At 36.9% G+C, this 17,535-nt stretch overlaps 1 protein-coding gene across 1 annotated transcript; it reads right to left on the bottom strand.

The window, feature by feature from the left end:
- Positions 1–194: 194 nt before the first annotated feature.
- On the bottom strand, positions 195–2,052 carry LOC105210431 (pyrimidodiazepine synthase-like). The gene is made up of 3 exons (XM_011181387.3): positions 1,894–2,052; positions 888–1,474; positions 195–829 (listed from the first exon to the last, which is right to left on the bottom strand). The coding sequence occupies exons 1-3, from the start codon at positions 1,919–1,921 to the stop codon at positions 701–703; spliced, it is 744 nt and encodes a 247-aa protein (XP_011179689.2). The 5' UTR covers positions 1,922–2,052; the 3' UTR covers positions 195–700.
- Between the last annotated feature and the right edge of the window lie 15,483 nt (positions 2,053–17,535).

Below are 17,535 nucleotides of genomic sequence, written 5' to 3'. Positions count from 1 at the left end.
GTGCATTCATTCGCTATATTTTGAATAAATTTGTGTTTTCTTATCTTAATTATTTATTAGGGTTGCACTTTAAGAATATGTTTTAAAGGTGTGCTTTGTAAATGTGGAAAGCTTTTATGCGAATGCAACACTGCGTAGCCGATTTGTTTTATTTGGACTAAAATGTATAATTTTATAACAAACTCTCGGGTTAGTAGCGTACTAAATTTAAATTCCTATATATTTATGTATTTTCATTATACAGTTAATTTATTAAATGTTTATTTATAGTTTTACATAACAATTGAGGTTATAAAATATTGCAAATTTGTTTAAAATTTTAAAAAATTTACTAATTTAGCATTGCTTGAATAAGATCCCGACCTAAGCAAACATACTTACGTTCATATGTAAATATGTACATAAGTATGTAGATATCTATAAATACAGCTTCGTTACATATCTTTACATATGTACGTATGCGTTATTTGAGTTATTATTCCGTGTTTTTTAATACTTTCATATTTCATATCAATTTATACATTTTTAATTCACATTCCAATCATTAACACATACATACATACATAATACAAATAAGAGTTGGCCGGAATACAATAAAATAAATCTAATTATGTCGAATCTCTGCGGTCACAATCGTTGTTGCATTCAATGATATATTGATAGTAAGGCAACGCAAGTTGTATGCACTCAATGCACCGTCTTACACAACAAGCATATTATAATCGTGCGTATTTTCACGGCGCGCTTTCATAAACTTGGCATGTGTTTCACCATCCAAATAATGACCCTTTACAGCGGGATCGTTGACCATCAAGTCGCGCCATGCAATCTACAATGAGTGAAAATATATTTAATACAAATCTGATACATATAGCTATTTACCTTACAAGCTTGCCAAAGCGCTCTTTATCCAATTCATATTTCTCCGGTAGCAAATATTTCAACATTTGCGAACGTTCCAACCATGGCCAAATCATATAGTCCAACATGCCGGGTTTATCGCCACCAAAGTATGGTGTACCACGCTCGCTTAACTCTTGCTCAAAGATATCCAAACCATTTGCTATGTCAGTTAGTGCAGCGGGTACTGCTTCACTGCTACCAAGAAACACTTTGTACAAGGCACCCACTACAGAGTTGAATCTCTCAATGAGTATCTTATCCTGTGCTTTCTTTAGTGGATCTTTGGGGAAAAGTGGTAGCTCGGGATATTTCTCATCAAGATATTCAGCAACGATTAGTGACTCAATTAGCGCGGGATTGCCTTCTTCTTTGGGTAGCTGTAGTGCCGGCACTTTACCCAATGGACTGAATTCAGTGAGCCATTCCGGTTTCTCGGTGAGATTAATAAATATTGCGTGATATGGTATGTTTTTAGCATTTAGTACTAAATGCGCACGATGAGCATAAGGACAAAAACGCATGGAAAACAAGCGAAGTACGCCATCGTCGGGTAGTTCGGGCTTGGGTGAGCCTAAGTGATAATAACAAAAATTTAATATTATATGGAAGATTTATCAGCTAATATGCGAGTATTTGTTGCTATGCACCAGCCACTGATTATATTTTAATATTAATATAAAATCGATATTAGTACTAATCAGTTTAAGTGCAACATTTCTGTTTACGCACTTCCGTTATCTTTGAATGCCATCAAACATGACATACTTTATTATACGCGGCTTATGTGTGTGTTGTCAATCAAGTTAGATCAAGCGATGCCTACTGCTGTTCGAATTTTATAACTTTGATTGAAAGCATACATTGTAGTATTCGATTACTTTCCCGGATGTATAGTATATTTGTAAGTACCAATGTACAAACAACTTACAATTTCCTTGAACTCAATCATAACTTCCACTGCATTAGTCACTCGCATACACTTATACTAACCTTTAGCTAAATGTTTGCCGCCACTCATTATACTATATTTTTTAAGCTGAAATCTAAAAGTAATCCGCGAAATGATGCTAAATTTTTAGAAAGTCCCCTTCAATTGTTATGTACGCGACTGACTAATCTTAACGCAACAAAAAGTACTATATATAAACAACGACCGGTTCTCTGCTGTTACTTATGTGCGTTCATTCGCTATGTTTTTGTCTTCATTTCGGTTTCCTTATCTGTTTTAGGGTTGCCGTTTTTAGAGATATCTGTTTTAATTGCGAAAGCTTTCCTTTTCTAACCACTTCCGTTAGTTTGCCGCTTAAAGCTTTTTTGACACTCTTTCAGTGACAAGGTTTTGGTGAACGGAAAGCAGTGGTTCGGCGTAAAAATTATAAAATATTGTGATTTTTTAGACATTAAAGTTAAACATATACACCAAACGTTTAACAAATTCCTATTTAATTGAAATATAGATAACAAATAATGTTTGTTGTTGTAAATGTATAAAATATTTGCATTTGAATTCGTATTTCAGTGAAGTTGACAAAATGAGTACAAAGTGAATGAGGTTATGCAAAGCTCAGTTTGTATCAAAGCTTTTGCATGGCGGTTTTTACAAAGAGGAAGTCAATGAAAAGACGGAAAAAAATACTGGGTACCTAAGTGTTCAAAAAAAATGTATATGTATACAAAAAAAAAGAATATCAAAAAATTAATATTCATTCTAATAATTTAATTTAAATTTAATTTAAAAAAATTAATATACTAATAAGTAAAAAAATACTAAAAAAAAAAAAATACAAAAATTAATACATTAACAAATTAAAATATAGTGTAGCGCTAATTACCTGCCTGCAAGCGTACCAGACCAACCTAACCTAAAACATAGTGTAATACAGTGGAACTTCTCTAACTCGAATCACCATAATCCACAAAAAAACTTAGAGTTATAGAATTTTCATTAAAACATATAAATTTTCAAAAAAGCTGTAAAATATAGATTTATGTACTGTTTTATTTAGTTACTTCGCAAACATTTTTATGGACATACGGTGAAAAATGTTTGCTGTAATTTTGTTTGTTGTATTTTGCTATTATTTGGCTCTTGACGTCTGTATCCCATGCCTTGTGTTAGATGATTTATGCAATTCATAAGTGTAATATTATATTTTTGTTCGCCTCCGTACGATATAGAGGGACTGTTAAAATTCTGCCTCGATAGTTAAATTTTAAATTTTGTATTATGCCTTGGTCGAAAAGTTCGATTTATGGAAGGAAATTTATATGAAGTTTGGCTTCTAAACGCTATTGCCAATTCAAGTGTTCCAGTTATGGAGATCTTCGAGTTATAGAAATTCGAGTTATGGAAGTTCCACTGTATATCATTGAGTACTCTACTCAACTGAAACCCGAAAATCTAACCTCACTTGTAACTCCTAGGAATTATTAAGTTGTGGAATGACCTGAACGCTGAAGACAGGAAAACTAAGGTACGTTAATTATTTATAAATTAAATTTCTATTACAATTGGTGATATGCTCTCCAAATCTAAAGTTTTTAGAAAAGTTTGTGTTGTTGTTGTATAAATATAAAATATAAATTATCATAATGCCACTGCCGCCTTGTAATGCTCAAACTTTGGATGTTGTAAAGGTGTTGTTTTTAGACCTCCGTGCGATTCCTCATTTATTTATTTAGTCCCTGGTTAAATAAATAACACACAAAGTGAAAATAAGTTATTTAAATTTTTTTGTTATTGAATTATTTCTTGTTTCAAAGGCAGCACTACAAGACAAATGTTATATGCTTGGGCACGTGACCACAAGCACACTCACAGACTGACTCATTAATCATCAAACAAGCGAACTGCTTTCGCTTCAAGGCAATTATTACGGATTAATTGATTTATTTCAAAGTTGTTTGTATGTATGTGTTATATCGTGCTACTTTGGTTTTGTTTTCAAATACACAAATCCAATAAATTTTCATTGTATTGAGGGTGCGCACTCGTGGGCGTATGAGTAATATTTAATATCCCTGGAGTAAAGTGTACTATACGAGGGCTGCTATATATATTTCTGGCCTAATAATGAAAATAGGAGTATTTATCAACGAAAATGGTTTTATTGTTTTTCAAAATATTCTCCATCAAGATTTATACACTTTTGCATGCGCTCAAACCAATTTTCGAAGCACTTTTTTTGAGACTTTTTTTGAGCGATTGTCAAATTGTGCGGGATCCAACGAGAACAAACCTTTTTTTACGGCCAGGTGTTCATGCAATATCGAATGTATGCTGGTGGGAGAAATGCATAGGCACGTACGGCGTCGATGTTTTCTGGCACAACGGCTGTTTTTAGACGACCTTCACGGAATTCGTCTTTGAGCGAGCGTCGGCCACGATTGAATTCGTTGTACCAGTTTTTCACAGTGCTATAGGATGGTGCTTCATAGCCATACAAAGATTTTAGTTCATCGATGCACTCTTGTCGCGATAATCCACGTCGAAAGTTGTGAAAAATGATCATTTACGTATTCACAAGTTAATTCCATTTTTTGGCCGAGATGAATTTTTTAATTCCCTGTAAATAAAACAACTCACTATGAAATGACAAAACGTTCTGCGTGATGTTATGCTAAAAAATGTCAAACTTTCCAATGGAAATGTCAGATTGCACCTGGCAACACTTAGTGTTGCCAAGGCCAGAAATATATATAGCAGCCCTCGTATAGGTCTATCATCTACGCAATAACCAGACTGTCTAGTAAATAGTGTTTTTTACATAACAGAATTTTTAAATTTAAATTAGTAAAAAAAATTGGTCGCAATTTTTCTTCGAAAGCAACGATTTGTGTCTAAAAGGAGAGTTAAATATAAACTAAATTTTTGAATTCATCTTAAAAATTATTAAAAATTACATAAGAAACTTCAATGAATCATAAACCATTTATTATTCTTACAACGGCAAATACAAAACGTATAACCCTTTATATGCATGGGTTCATAAACATGTCAACAGCCGCACTGATATCGCCGATCAAAGAGTGTCCAACAGCTCAACAACTCTGAGAGATTACGCCAACGCAGCATCGCCAACGTTAAAATGTCACCGGACGCTTTCTAGCATTTCAACAAGACTAAGAACGGGACTTAGCACAACAGAAAAAAATCGAGTCTCGGCAAAAAGGAAAAGAGTTGAACAGTGTACTTATGGGTTTAAAGAGTAATGCGCTTTTGAAACAACAGCAAAAGTATCAAGAATATCGGAAATGAATAAGAATTAAAAGCAGACAAAGAGTGGTAGTTGGCTCCATCGACAGTTGCGTGTGTGGGCGCGCCATTACTAAGCAAATCAGGGCGCCATGACTTAAGCGTGTTGGATTTTGAACGCAGCTTTGATCTTGAACGTGTTTATGTTGTTGTGGAAAAAATATAATATAATATACAAAATTAATCGGTGATTTGAAAATTAATGCCTACGCGCCGATTTATAATTTGTGGTGGCTTATATGCAGACATGTGTTGTTTAAAGTGTTTGTATGTATTTTTTAATAATAATTAAATTTATGTTGATTATTAGCGTAAGAAATAAAATATAATTCTGCATAAGTTGCTATGACTCAGGTGCGGCAAAATAATAATATTTACAGCTTCGGTCATTTAAGCGTGGATTTTCGTCAATTTATTTGACTTTCAAGTGTCATAAGGGAGCTTAAAATGTGTTTCTAAAGCCTTCTTAGCGGAATTAAAGAAAACTTGATTTTCTAAAAGCAGTTTTTTAATCATTTTAATGATTTCTCCATCGTTCACTTGCTAAGCCACCCACTATTGCATTAAAAATTTCCGATTTTTTTTTTTTGTTTTTGTATTTGTTAATACGTTTTTATTTCGCGATTTCTTGCGATTTACAGCGCATTCAATTCAATTCAACCAATTTTATTATATTTTGTGATTATTCTGACCAGTTTATTATCGCGCAATTGTCTTGTGGTCTCTGTTTTGTGGGGTTACACGCCTCAGCATTGTTGTTGTTATTGCTTTTTTTTGGGTGGAGTTCAAGGTTATGGGTTGAGCACTCTTTTCTACCAAACAGTTTGGTTAATTTATGAATTCGTGAGTTTTTTCCAACGGACAATTCCCTGATTCCATTGAAGCTTACGTGAATTTTTGTATCACACACACATACATACATACACGCATATATGTCAGTACATTCACATTAGTTGCCTAATTAACATGCAAGCGGCGTTTATTTGTTTGTTCTCACTTTTACTCGACCAATTTGATTGACTGCACGAAATTCATGATTGCATGGAAAATCTGTAGGCAACAAACAACATAATAAAAATAACAACAAAAACCAAATTACAATTTATTCGTCACTTCAACTTTGTTTTGCTGCAAAGAAGCTGGCGTGTAGACATACATACATATGTACATGTGTTGCGGCATATATGCCTATATATACATATGATGAGTGTAGGCGACTGACCTCTTTAGAAAACCACATGCTTATTTATAAGTGTTTATATTGGTTATAAAGAACACTTTATATATATATATATATATATATATATATATATATATATTATATATGTATCTTCTTCTTCTTGACTGGCGTAGACACCGCTTACGCGGTTATAGCCGAGTCCAAAACAGCGCGCCACGCATCTCTCCTTCTGGCAGTTTGGCGCCAATTGGTTATTCCAAGCGAAGCCAGGTCCCTCTCTACCTGGTCCTTCCATCGGAGGGAGGTCTCCCTCTTCCTCTGCTTCCACCAGCGGGTACTGCATCGAATACTTTCAGAGCTGGAGCACCTTCATCCATTCGAACAACATGTCCTAGCCAGCGTAGCCGCTGTTTTTTTATTCGCTGGACTATGTCTATGTGGTCGAATAACACATACATCTCATCGTTCCATCGTCTGCGGTATTCGCCGTTGCCAATTCTTAAGGGACCATACATCTTCCGCAAAACCTTTCTCTCGAAAACTCCTAGTGCCGTCTCATCGGATGTTGACATCGTCCACGCTTCTGCACCGTAAAGTAGGACGGGAATGATGAGAGACTTGTAGAGTTTGGTTTTTGTTCGTCGAGAGAGGACTTTACTTTTCAATTGCCTACTTAGTCCATAGTAGCACTTGTTGGCAAGAGTGATTCTGCGTTGGATTTCCAGGCTGACATTGTTATTGCTGTTAATGCTGGTTCCCAGGTAGACGAAATTATCTACAACTTCAAAGTTATGACTGTCAACAGTGACGTGGGAGCCAAGACGCGAATGCGCTGACTGTTTGTTTGACGACAGGAGATATTTCGTCTTGTCCTCGTTCACGACCAGACCCATACGTTTCGCTTCCTTATCCAGTCTGGAGAAAGCAGAACTAACGGCGCGGGTGTTGTTTCCAATGATATCGATATCATCGGCGTACGCCAGTAGCTGTACACTCTTATAGAAGATTGTACCTTCTCTGTTTAGCTCTGCAGCTCGTATTATTTTCTCCAGCATCAGGTTAAAGAAATCACACGAGAGTGAGTCACCTTGTCTGAAACCTCGTCTGGTATCGAACGGCTCGGAGAGGTCCTTCCCGATCCTGACGGAGCTTTTGGTGTTGCTCAACGTCAGCTTACACAGCCGTATTAGTTTTGCGGGGATACCAAATTCAGACATCGCGGCATAAAGGCAGCTCCTTTTCGTGCTGTCGAAAGCAGCTTTAAAGTCGACAAAGAGATGGTGTGTGTCGATCCTATTTTCACGGGTCTTCTCCAAAATTTGGCGCATGGTGAATATCTGGTCCGTTGTTGATTTTCCAGGTCTAAAGCCACACTGATAAGGTCCAATCAGTTTGTTGACGGTGGGCTTTAGTCTTTCACACAATACGCTCGACAGAACCTTATACGCGATGTTGAGGAGGCTTATCCCACGGTAATTGGCGCAAATTGTGGGGTCTCCCTTTTTGTGTATTGGGCAGAGTACACTGAGATTCCAATCGTCAGGCATGCTTTCTTCCGACCATATTCTGCAAAGAAGCTGATGCAAGCACCTTATCAGCTCTTCGCCGCCGTATTTGAATAGCTCGGCCGGTAATCCATCGGCACTCGCCGCCTTATTGTTCTTCAAGCGGGTAATTGCTATTCGAATTTCTTCACGGTCGGGCAATGGAACATCTGCTCCATCGTCGTCGATTGGGGAATCGGGTTCGCCATCTCCTGGTGTTGTACTTTCACTGCCATTCAGCAGGCTGGAGAAGTGTTCCCTCTACAAACTCAGTATACTCTGGTCATCAATAACTAGATCACCTCTGGGGGTCCTACAGGAGTGCGCTCCGGTCTTGAAACCTTCAGTTAGTCGCCGGATTTTTTCGTAAAATTTTCGAGCATTACCCCTGTCGGCCAGCTTGTCAAGCTCTTCATACTCACGCATTTCGGCCTCTTTCTTTTTTTGTCTGCAAATGCGTCTCGCTTCCCTCTTCAGCTCTCGGTATCTTTCCCATCCCGCTCGTGTTGCGGTCGATCGTAACATTGCGAGGTGCAGTCTGTTTTCTCTCCACTGCGAGACGACAATCCTCATCATACCAGCTGTTTTTTTTTGACTTTTCCGAAAACCAATGGTTTCGGTTGCAGCTGTACGTAAGGAGTTTGATATGCCGTTCCACAGCTACCGAGATGCTGATGAGTGCTCTCAGAGAGCAGGAGTGCAAGTCGAGTAGAAAATCGTTCGGCTGTCGGTTGTGATTGCAGCTTCTCGATATCGAACCTTCCTTGTGTTTGTTGACGTGTACGCTTTTCTACACAGAGGCGGGTGCGTATCTTAGCTGCTACAAGATAGTGGTCCGAGTCGATGTTGGGACCACGAAGCGTACGCACATCAAAAACACTGGAGACATGTCGTCCATCTATCACAACATGATCGATCTGGTTGCAAGTGATTCGATCCGGGGACAGCCAAGTAGCTTGATGGATTTTCTTATGCTGGAATCTAGTATAACAGACGACCATATTTCGGGCCCCGGCGAAGTCGATCAGCCTCAGACCGTTTGGTGATGTTTCGTCATGGAGGCTGAATTTTCCGACTGTTGTGCCAAAGACACCTTCTTTACCCACCCTAGCGTTGAAATCGCCAAGCACGATTTTGACATCTTGGCGGGGGCAGCGCTCATAGATACGTTCTAGGCGCTCATAGAAGGTATCTTTGATCACTTCGTCCTTCTCTTCCGTCGGGGCGTGGGCGCAAATCAGCGATATGTTGAAGAACCTCGCTTTGATGCGGATTGTGGCTAGACGTTCATCCACCGGAGTGAATGCCAGGACTCGACGACGGAGTCTCTCTCCCACCACAAATCCAACACCGAATTTGCGCTCCTTTATATGGCCGCTGTAGTAGATGTCACAAGGACCCACCTTCTTCCGTCCTTGTCCCGTCCATCGCATTTCTTGGATTGCGGTGATGTCAGCCTTTACTCTTACGAGGACATCAACCAGCTGGGCAGAGGCACCTTCCCAATTAAGGGTCCGGACATTCCAGGTGCATGCCCTTATTTCGTAGTCCTTTAAACGTTTGCAGTGGTCGTCATCAAAATTGGGGTCTCTCATCCGAGGCTGTTTTTTCTTTTTCATTGGGGGGTGTTTTTATGTGGTGGGTCCCAAACCCTACGCACAACCGCATAGGCGGGTTTCGCCTTCTCACTTTAGCTCGCCTCCAAACGGATGTCTGTTGACTACCCAGAGGATACTTGGTCTAAGACCGGAAGTCGTGAGCTGCTTGAGCCACATGTAAAAGAATCGTTCAAGTGAATGACAGTCAGAAACTTTCCTCACTTACGTGAACTTCTACATATGACTCCATCCTCCATTTATTATATATGTATAGGGCTAACAAACCTTGCAGGAAAAGCTACTAGTAACAAATGATTTTAGCTGTGAGACTCTAGAACCATTACTTTTTTCGTTTGTCAATGGGTTTTGTTGTTGTTATAGTACCAGAAAAAATTCTCCAAACAATCTTGAGAAACGCTGCCGAACTGAATGCTCTAGGCTGGATCGAATCCGAGTTCGTTCTGGTTACGTAGACCCGATATTCATGGGAACTATTGTCAAATGACAATCGCAAATAGGTACGTACTTACAATCTGTGTTAAAAAAAATAACGGGAATTGTAAAATTTAAAATTTCACGGATTTGTAGAGTCCAATGGTCAAAAAGTTTTTTACGTTGATATACATACAAGCTCTTGAAGTACAATAAAATATGAGGTTGTCCCCTTCTAGCAGCCGCCTCCTTATTTGCGAAGAACTCGGACAGCCACTTTTCACAAGCCCCTTTTGAGTTCAACTTTACACCACCAAGGGCGTTCGCCATGGACAGGAACAAGTGGTAATCATTTGACGCTAAGTCCGAGCTATATTGTGGATGCGATAAAACCTCCCATTCGAGCACCCGTAGCTTCTGACGAGTCATCAACGAAGTGTGTGGTCTGTCATTGTCCTGGTGGTACACTACACCCTTCCTATTGGCCAATTCTGGACGCTTCTGGTTGATAGCCTGCTTTAAGCGGTCCAGTTGTTCGCAGTAGATGGTAGAATTAAGCGTCTGGCCATATGGGAGCAGCTCATAGTGGATGATTACCTTCCAATCCCACCAAACACATAGCAAAACGTTCCTGGCCGTCAATCCCGGCTTGGCCACTGTTTGGACGATTCATCGGCAAAGCAGCCGCTAGGGTTAGATCACATTTGGTTGTTAAAAGACCACACTTCGTTGCTTTTTCGTGAATTCCTGGCTAAAATCAATATCGTAACGTTGGCCCAGCCTCGATATTCGCCAGGCATGTATCCGTGCGCTTTTTTCATATTTTCAAAAATTAGGAGTAGCTTAATAGGCCAAATTCTACGATTCTAGTCCAACAGCTCAACTGAAAGCATAAAACCAAACAAATTTCGATAGTATGGGGACTTGGTGTGTCCTTGAACGATTCATTGAAACGAGAAAAAAAAAATCTGCAAACTGGGACGATTTTCTCAAAAAGGCTACATTTTCATCAGATCTGATATTGAAAAGTTCATAACATTGATATGAAAATATAAACGAAAAAATGAAATCGTTCAAGAACACGGCAAATAAATTATGAACAATTTTAACAAAAAAAATTGAAATCGGTTGAAAACGATTTCGGCAATCCAAGACACCGCAACGACGTTTTCGGAAAAACTTGATTTCGGGATAATCACGTGTTTAGTGCAGCGGAACAAGATGCAAAACGAAAAAAAAACTGAAAATTGTTCAAAATTAATTTTCCCTTACAAAACATCACACCTTAATGCACCGAAATCGCATATACATATGTATTTATGCATGTGTGATGTCTGCGCCCACACTCCAGCAGTACAATGACCACAATGCCCGGTGCCTTTTAAGCGCTCTGAGTGATCATCTTAACAACAAATACAATTGCCCAAATGCTCTTCGAACCATTTAAGTTCAGCATTTACACGCGGCGACACAATTTCACTTGACCTACGCTAATAAATTGATTTGGACAAATTTGGAAAACATGTGAAAACAGGAAAATCTACTAAATGTGTGGAAACAAATTAGAATTGTAGGAAAAAAAATTGGAAAAATATATATAAAAGACATAAATAAAATTTAATAGTAAAATGAGAGGAGCGACTAAATTTATAAATGGTGGCATCAAAATACGAGTTCGCTGAACTGCAAGCATGACAAACAGAATTTAAAAGGCCAAAAACAATAAAAATAAATAATAAATTGTTTAGAAAAAAAATGTATATAATAAAAATAATATTAAAACAAGTAAGGAAGGGCTAAGTTCAGGTGTAACCGAACATTTTATACTCTCGCAATTTATTGAAGAAATTTTATTAAGATAACACACAATTTGACCCAATTTGAAAATCCTATAATTAGGTATATGAGAGCTAGGGGAAGTTATGACCCGATTTTAACCATTTCTGGTATAGAGACACAATATTAGAAGAAAAATATTTCCTCTAAATTAAATTAAGATACCTGAGAAATTTACCGAAATTTTCGGTGAAAAATTACCATGGGGCACTGAATTCTTCATATTCGATATTCGGGGCTTTGAAAAGTTATAGTCCGATTTCGACAATTTTTTCACAAGTGATGTCACATATGATCTGTGTGTCAGATCAGTATATGTCAGTATTTGTGCAAAATTTTATTTTGCTATCTTCATTGGTTCCTTATGTATATATTATAAAGTGAAGGAATAAGATGGAGTTAAAAATTGAGTTACATGGGAAGTTGTCGTGGTTGTGAACCGATTTCATCCATTTTCCGAATTTCATTCGAATCGGTCGAGTAGTTCCTGAGATATGGTTTTTGACCCATAAGTGGGCGATGCCAAAAATCTCAGTGCAGCTTCCTTCTGCAATTTCTTCTGTGAAATTTGGTATTTCTGACGTTTTTCGTTAGTGAGATTATCCACTTTTAGTAATTTTCAACCTAACCTTTGTATGGGAGGTGGGCGTGGTTATTATCCGATTTCAACTAATTTCATGGTGTGTGGTGGGGTACGTAAGAGAACCGACTGCAGAAAGTTTGGTTTATATAGCTTTATTGATTTGCGAGATATATACAACTCCCCGATTTGGGGGCGAGGCCACGCCCACTTCCCCAAAAAAATTACATCCAAATATGCCCCTCCTAGTTTATATTTATTATATATTTTTGATTTTCGCAATTTTTACTCTCCGTTTTTACTCAAGTCATCGATTGCACAGACGGACGGACAGACATCTGGATTTCAAATCTACTCGTCACCCTGAACACTTTGGTATGTATAACCCTATATCTAACTCGTTTAGTTTTAGGTGTTACAAACAACCGTTATGTGAACAAAACTTTATACTCTCTTTAGCAACTTTGTTGCGAGAGTATAAAAATATTGTAAATTTATAATTTTTTAATAAGAATAAGCAACAAAAAATAAAAATTACAGCAATAAATTAATATTTTTGTAATAGAAAAACACTAAAAAACAATAATAGCAAATTAAAAACTATTTATAACAACAACAAAATTCGTTAATAATTTCTTAAATGTGTAAACAATAGCAACAAAAACATTTATAATAGCTTAGATAATTCTCTTAAATGCGCAAAACAACAACAAATACTGTTATGGAATGCATTATTCAACAAAAATTCATTTGAATACAACAACAACATTTTTAGTTTTTGTTTTATTTAAAGCGATTAAGTTTATTTGGTAAATAAAGCATTAAGCACAGAATGACAAAAGCCGAGAAAGCCGTTAAAGCATACCTCTTTAATTTATTAGATAAAAACATTGCATTGAGACCAACGACCAAAAGAGAATTGACGCATAAATAAAGAAAACAACAACAACAAAGGTCACAGTTATCAATGACATCAATTTACAAAACAAAAACGACTCTGTATATATGCTTATATATCTATTACCCGAAGACAACCCAAGAGCAATGCTGCTTTCTGCTCTGCTGTCAACAAAATTGTGTGTGTCTAAAACTAAAATTAGTTATTACCAAAAAGGCAAGGCATCTGCAACAAGTTGGTGTGCTCATTTCTTGGAAAGTCATCGAACTTTCTCCATTCCCCTTACTACTTACTAAAGACTTTTGCATAAAAAAACCTCGCCAAATTAAATTAAAATTTGTAGAACAAAGCTCGATTTCTTATTGAAATCCAAAGAATTCAGCTTCTGAATTTCAACTGACTGTCTTCCTCTAAGCGACAATACAACCTATAAAGTCCAGCCAGCGGTTGCAGTTAAGCTCTGTTAATAATAACTGTAAAAATTTGCATAAAACTCATTTGCTTAAGTTGGAGCATTGACAAAATATTTAATTATCCATTTTGTTTGACACTTAAATTAGTTAGCTTCTGATTTGCTAATTAATTGTTTGGCATCATGCTGAGCGACCTTGAATTTGCATATTTTCTGCTTTCTGGGAAAACGAATTGTTGTAACATTCGAATGTAATTTATGAAGCTCGAACAGTGTCTTCTTAACTTTAACTATATCAACGAGTAACTGTTCAAATTCGATTCGAGGAGCAAGTTGGAAAACAGTTTTTGTGAATCATCTTTATAAATCGGCGTCGTGCGATCATGAAAACACTCCACATATTACTTGGTAGTCTATTCAATTTAAATGGGAATACACTCCCAATAACATGGAAACGATTATAAAGGAATAGTGCTTGAAAATTGTTTTTATACCCTGAACAGGGTATATTAAGCTTGTCACGAAGTTTGTAACACCCAAAAGGAAGCGTCGGAGGCCCTATAAAGTATATATATAAAATATCAGTATGTTGAACTGAGTCGATTTAGCCATGTCCGTCCGTCTGTCTGTCTGTATATATACGAACTAGTCCTTCAGTTTTTAAGATATCGTTTTGAAATTTTCCAGATGTTATTTTCTCTTCAAGAAGCTGCTCATTTGTCGGAACTGGACCACTATATCATATAGCTGCCATACAAACCGAACAATCGGAATCAAGGGCTTGTATGGAAAACTTCCGGATTTTACTACATATCTTCACGAAATTAAGTGTGAGTTATTGCTCATAGAAATAATTTAATCTCCGAAAAAATTGTTCAGATCGGTTCACTATAGCATATAGCTGCCATACAAACCGAACGATCGGAATCAATGGCTTGTATGGAAAATTTTCGCATTTGACGTGGTATCTTCACGAAATTTGACATGGATTACTGCTTAAGGTAATAATATAATCTCCGAAGAAATTGTTCAGATCGGTTAACTATATAACCTTAATGTTTTTAGCTAAAAAGTATTAGTAAAATGTTTTCTTTTTTTTACTTACTTTTTCTTACGTCGAAATGTGAAGCTTCGGTACAGCCGAAGTTAACGTTTTTTCTTGTTTTTACCACTAAACAGACCCCTCATCGACCGACTGACTGGTTATGTGGTTTATTGTTTCGAAAAATGACTATTATCGAAAGTTCCGAAGAATAAATGTCAGATAACGGATAACTAAAAGCTATAATTATCCTTTCCTGGCATAAAAAAAAAGACTGTGCTTATTATTTTCTTTAATTTTTTTGCATCAATAAAACCAACAGCATAAAAATAAATTTCTAAGAATGATCAATTTCTGCAGAATAAATTCTTTTAAATCACATTGAGCAATGTGGCAGACATTTGGTACCACACAGCTTGGAACAATTTGAGGTTATGGTTATCACTTGCTTACGTGACATAAATTAACCACCAAGATCATGGCTTCAACTTATGATGAGCGATATTGATATTTTTGAATCACTGTGATTTTATATTGCTATTGCGATTGCAACAAAAAGAACGAATTTTTGAGAATTTGTACTCCACTATTTTTTATTTATTTTTTTTTACATTTAAATTTTTATTAATTAATATCCAAAATTTACCTGCTTTTGTAATTACAATTAAATTAAATTTATGAATTACAATTTTGGGTATATTTAACAGCTTTTGTATCACCGTACCCAAAATTACCGAAATCGCAACTAAATTTGTTACTTTGATCACTGAACCGTGATAGCTACTTTCGAAGTGATATGGCTGCAGTGATCGAATTAGAATCACTGAACTGCTTTTGGTACAGTGATCGAATTAGACTTAATGAACTCCTATATGTACTGTGATGGAACTCCAATTACTGAACTGCTATTGCGATTGTAAATCACTGCTATTTAAAAATTGATCGCAGTTGCTATATGTGATTTTTGAATCACAGTAAAAAAATAACCGGTAGTGAAATATCGCTCATCATTAGATTCAACCAAATAAGTTCGATAGATTTTTTAAATTGGATCTATTTAATGCTTATATCAACAAAAATTATTCAGATTCGATCGATGTTTACAAAATTATAACAACATATGTGGGATTTTTCGTTTTCTGAAAAAAAAAATCATTAATTCATCTACATTAATGTTGTAGGCTTCAAAATAGCCCCCATCGATATTAGGCACTTATGTCAGCGCACACACACACGTCTCAATTCCGATTTTTGACATAGCCTTTGGCTCTTTCACCGATTTCTCGTATGCCTGTTAAACCGAAGCTGGTGTATCGTTACACTATTATCTTTGGCCAAGAACTCACGGACAAGCAACGAAGTATGAGCTTTTCTCAACGTTATAAACAAACAAAAAATTACAATTGGACTTTTGGACGAAATTCCTGTTATTTTTTTGAACACACGCAAACATCGAGAAATTTTTTAACTTACCCTTTGGACCTTACATATTTCTCTTTTTATAGGTTACGGATAAATTTGATATGGAATTCTCTTGAAATTACTGCTCTCAGGTTAGTTCTCTAGACTAAAGTTTGGCTTTCTTGACGATAATAAGAAAAATACTGCCTTTATGGAAAAATGTTGCTTAAATTTGAAAAAAAAAAACACAAGCGGAAGTACTAAGAAATTTTAGAGCTAACGAATCCCAGAACGGTTCACTAATCAATATGAGTTCACACAGTGGGGTTAATGGTCAGTAAAAAGTTATATTAACAGCATGAAAGAGGTTGTCACAAGAAATAAAATCTTATTGTTCTAATATTCGGTATGTCCTCAGCCGACAACAATAAATTCTCTCAACTTATCAACGATCTGATCCATTGATCTTAAACCCCAAATAATGCTCATTTCACATGGTTTATTGCACTGAAATAAATAAAATAAATAATTGCCAAAAGCTGTATGCATAGTCCACCGGCCATACACTCCCCATAAATTACGTTAATAATCTCAGATCGCGACGGTGGATCAGCTTGCAGCGCACGTGCAATTACAACAAAACGCATATTTACATGCTCCCCTACATACAAAAACAAGTTGCCAAATATGAGCATTGCAACAGGTTGCTATTATTGTTGTTGCTGTTCTGCCAATAATATACGAGTACAAAACAGAGGCAAATAAATGCAAAGAAAGCAAAGTTGTAAATAACCAAACCGTTGGATACACGTATAAGTTAATCGCAAAAATAAAGTAAGTCAGCTGCGTTTGTGCCAACTGGCGGCTATACGAAGCCGGCGTTTAGCGATCGGCGCCTGCAGGGGGCGGAGCGGTAGAGCGGTGGACTGGCGTTTAGGCAAAATATGCAAGCCGGTAGCAAAGCGGCGTTTAAATTCTCAGCGTCGACGTAAGCGCGTAAGCGATAGCCACAACAAGTGAAACAACAACAAAAATTTTAACCACAACAACAACACCAGCGCCTGCGCCATAACCATATCGACGTGTTTGCGCATTTTTTTGGTCAACGCTTATTCAATGAGGCCCCCCAATTTAGGGTTGGCTGCTCGGCGCGTCGCACTAATTATGCCAGCCGGCTTGTCTGGGACTACGACTGGGGCTGTCACTTATATACCAGCATAATTTCTTCGATTACACAATTCTACGTTCGACACACGCCGCTGTGAACGTATTTCGGTTTAAACTAAATTCAATTGAATACAGTTATATTGTATCACTTCGCTATGCTATGCTATGTGTGTGTGTTATGTTTTAGTGTTATTTGGAAATTCGAATTTGAGTCACTTAAATTACGTGCTAAACTGTTGTCGGTATACCATACATACATATAGGCATCGTATGTACTATATTTAAAA

Source organism: Zeugodacus cucurbitae, chromosome 4, assembly GCF_028554725.1.
Source record: "Zeugodacus cucurbitae isolate PBARC_wt_2022May chromosome 4, idZeuCucr1.2, whole genome shotgun sequence".
NCBI lineage: Eukaryota > Metazoa > Arthropoda > Insecta > Diptera > Tephritidae > Zeugodacus > Zeugodacus cucurbitae.
This window is presented reverse-complemented; position numbering and strand designations above follow the sequence as displayed.

Coding starts and splice junctions, on each gene's coding strand:
- LOC105210431 (XM_011181387.3), bottom strand. CDS start 1,921: ATGAGTGGCGGCAAACATTTAGCTAAAG. Junction 1,475..1,893: donor CGGCAAACATTTAGCTAAAG/GTTAGTATAAGT, acceptor ATTATCACTTAG/GCTCACCCAAGCCCGAACTA. Junction 830..887: donor AAGAGCGCTTTGGCAAGCTT/GTAAGGTAAATA, acceptor CACTCATTGTAG/ATTGCATGGCGCGACTTGAT.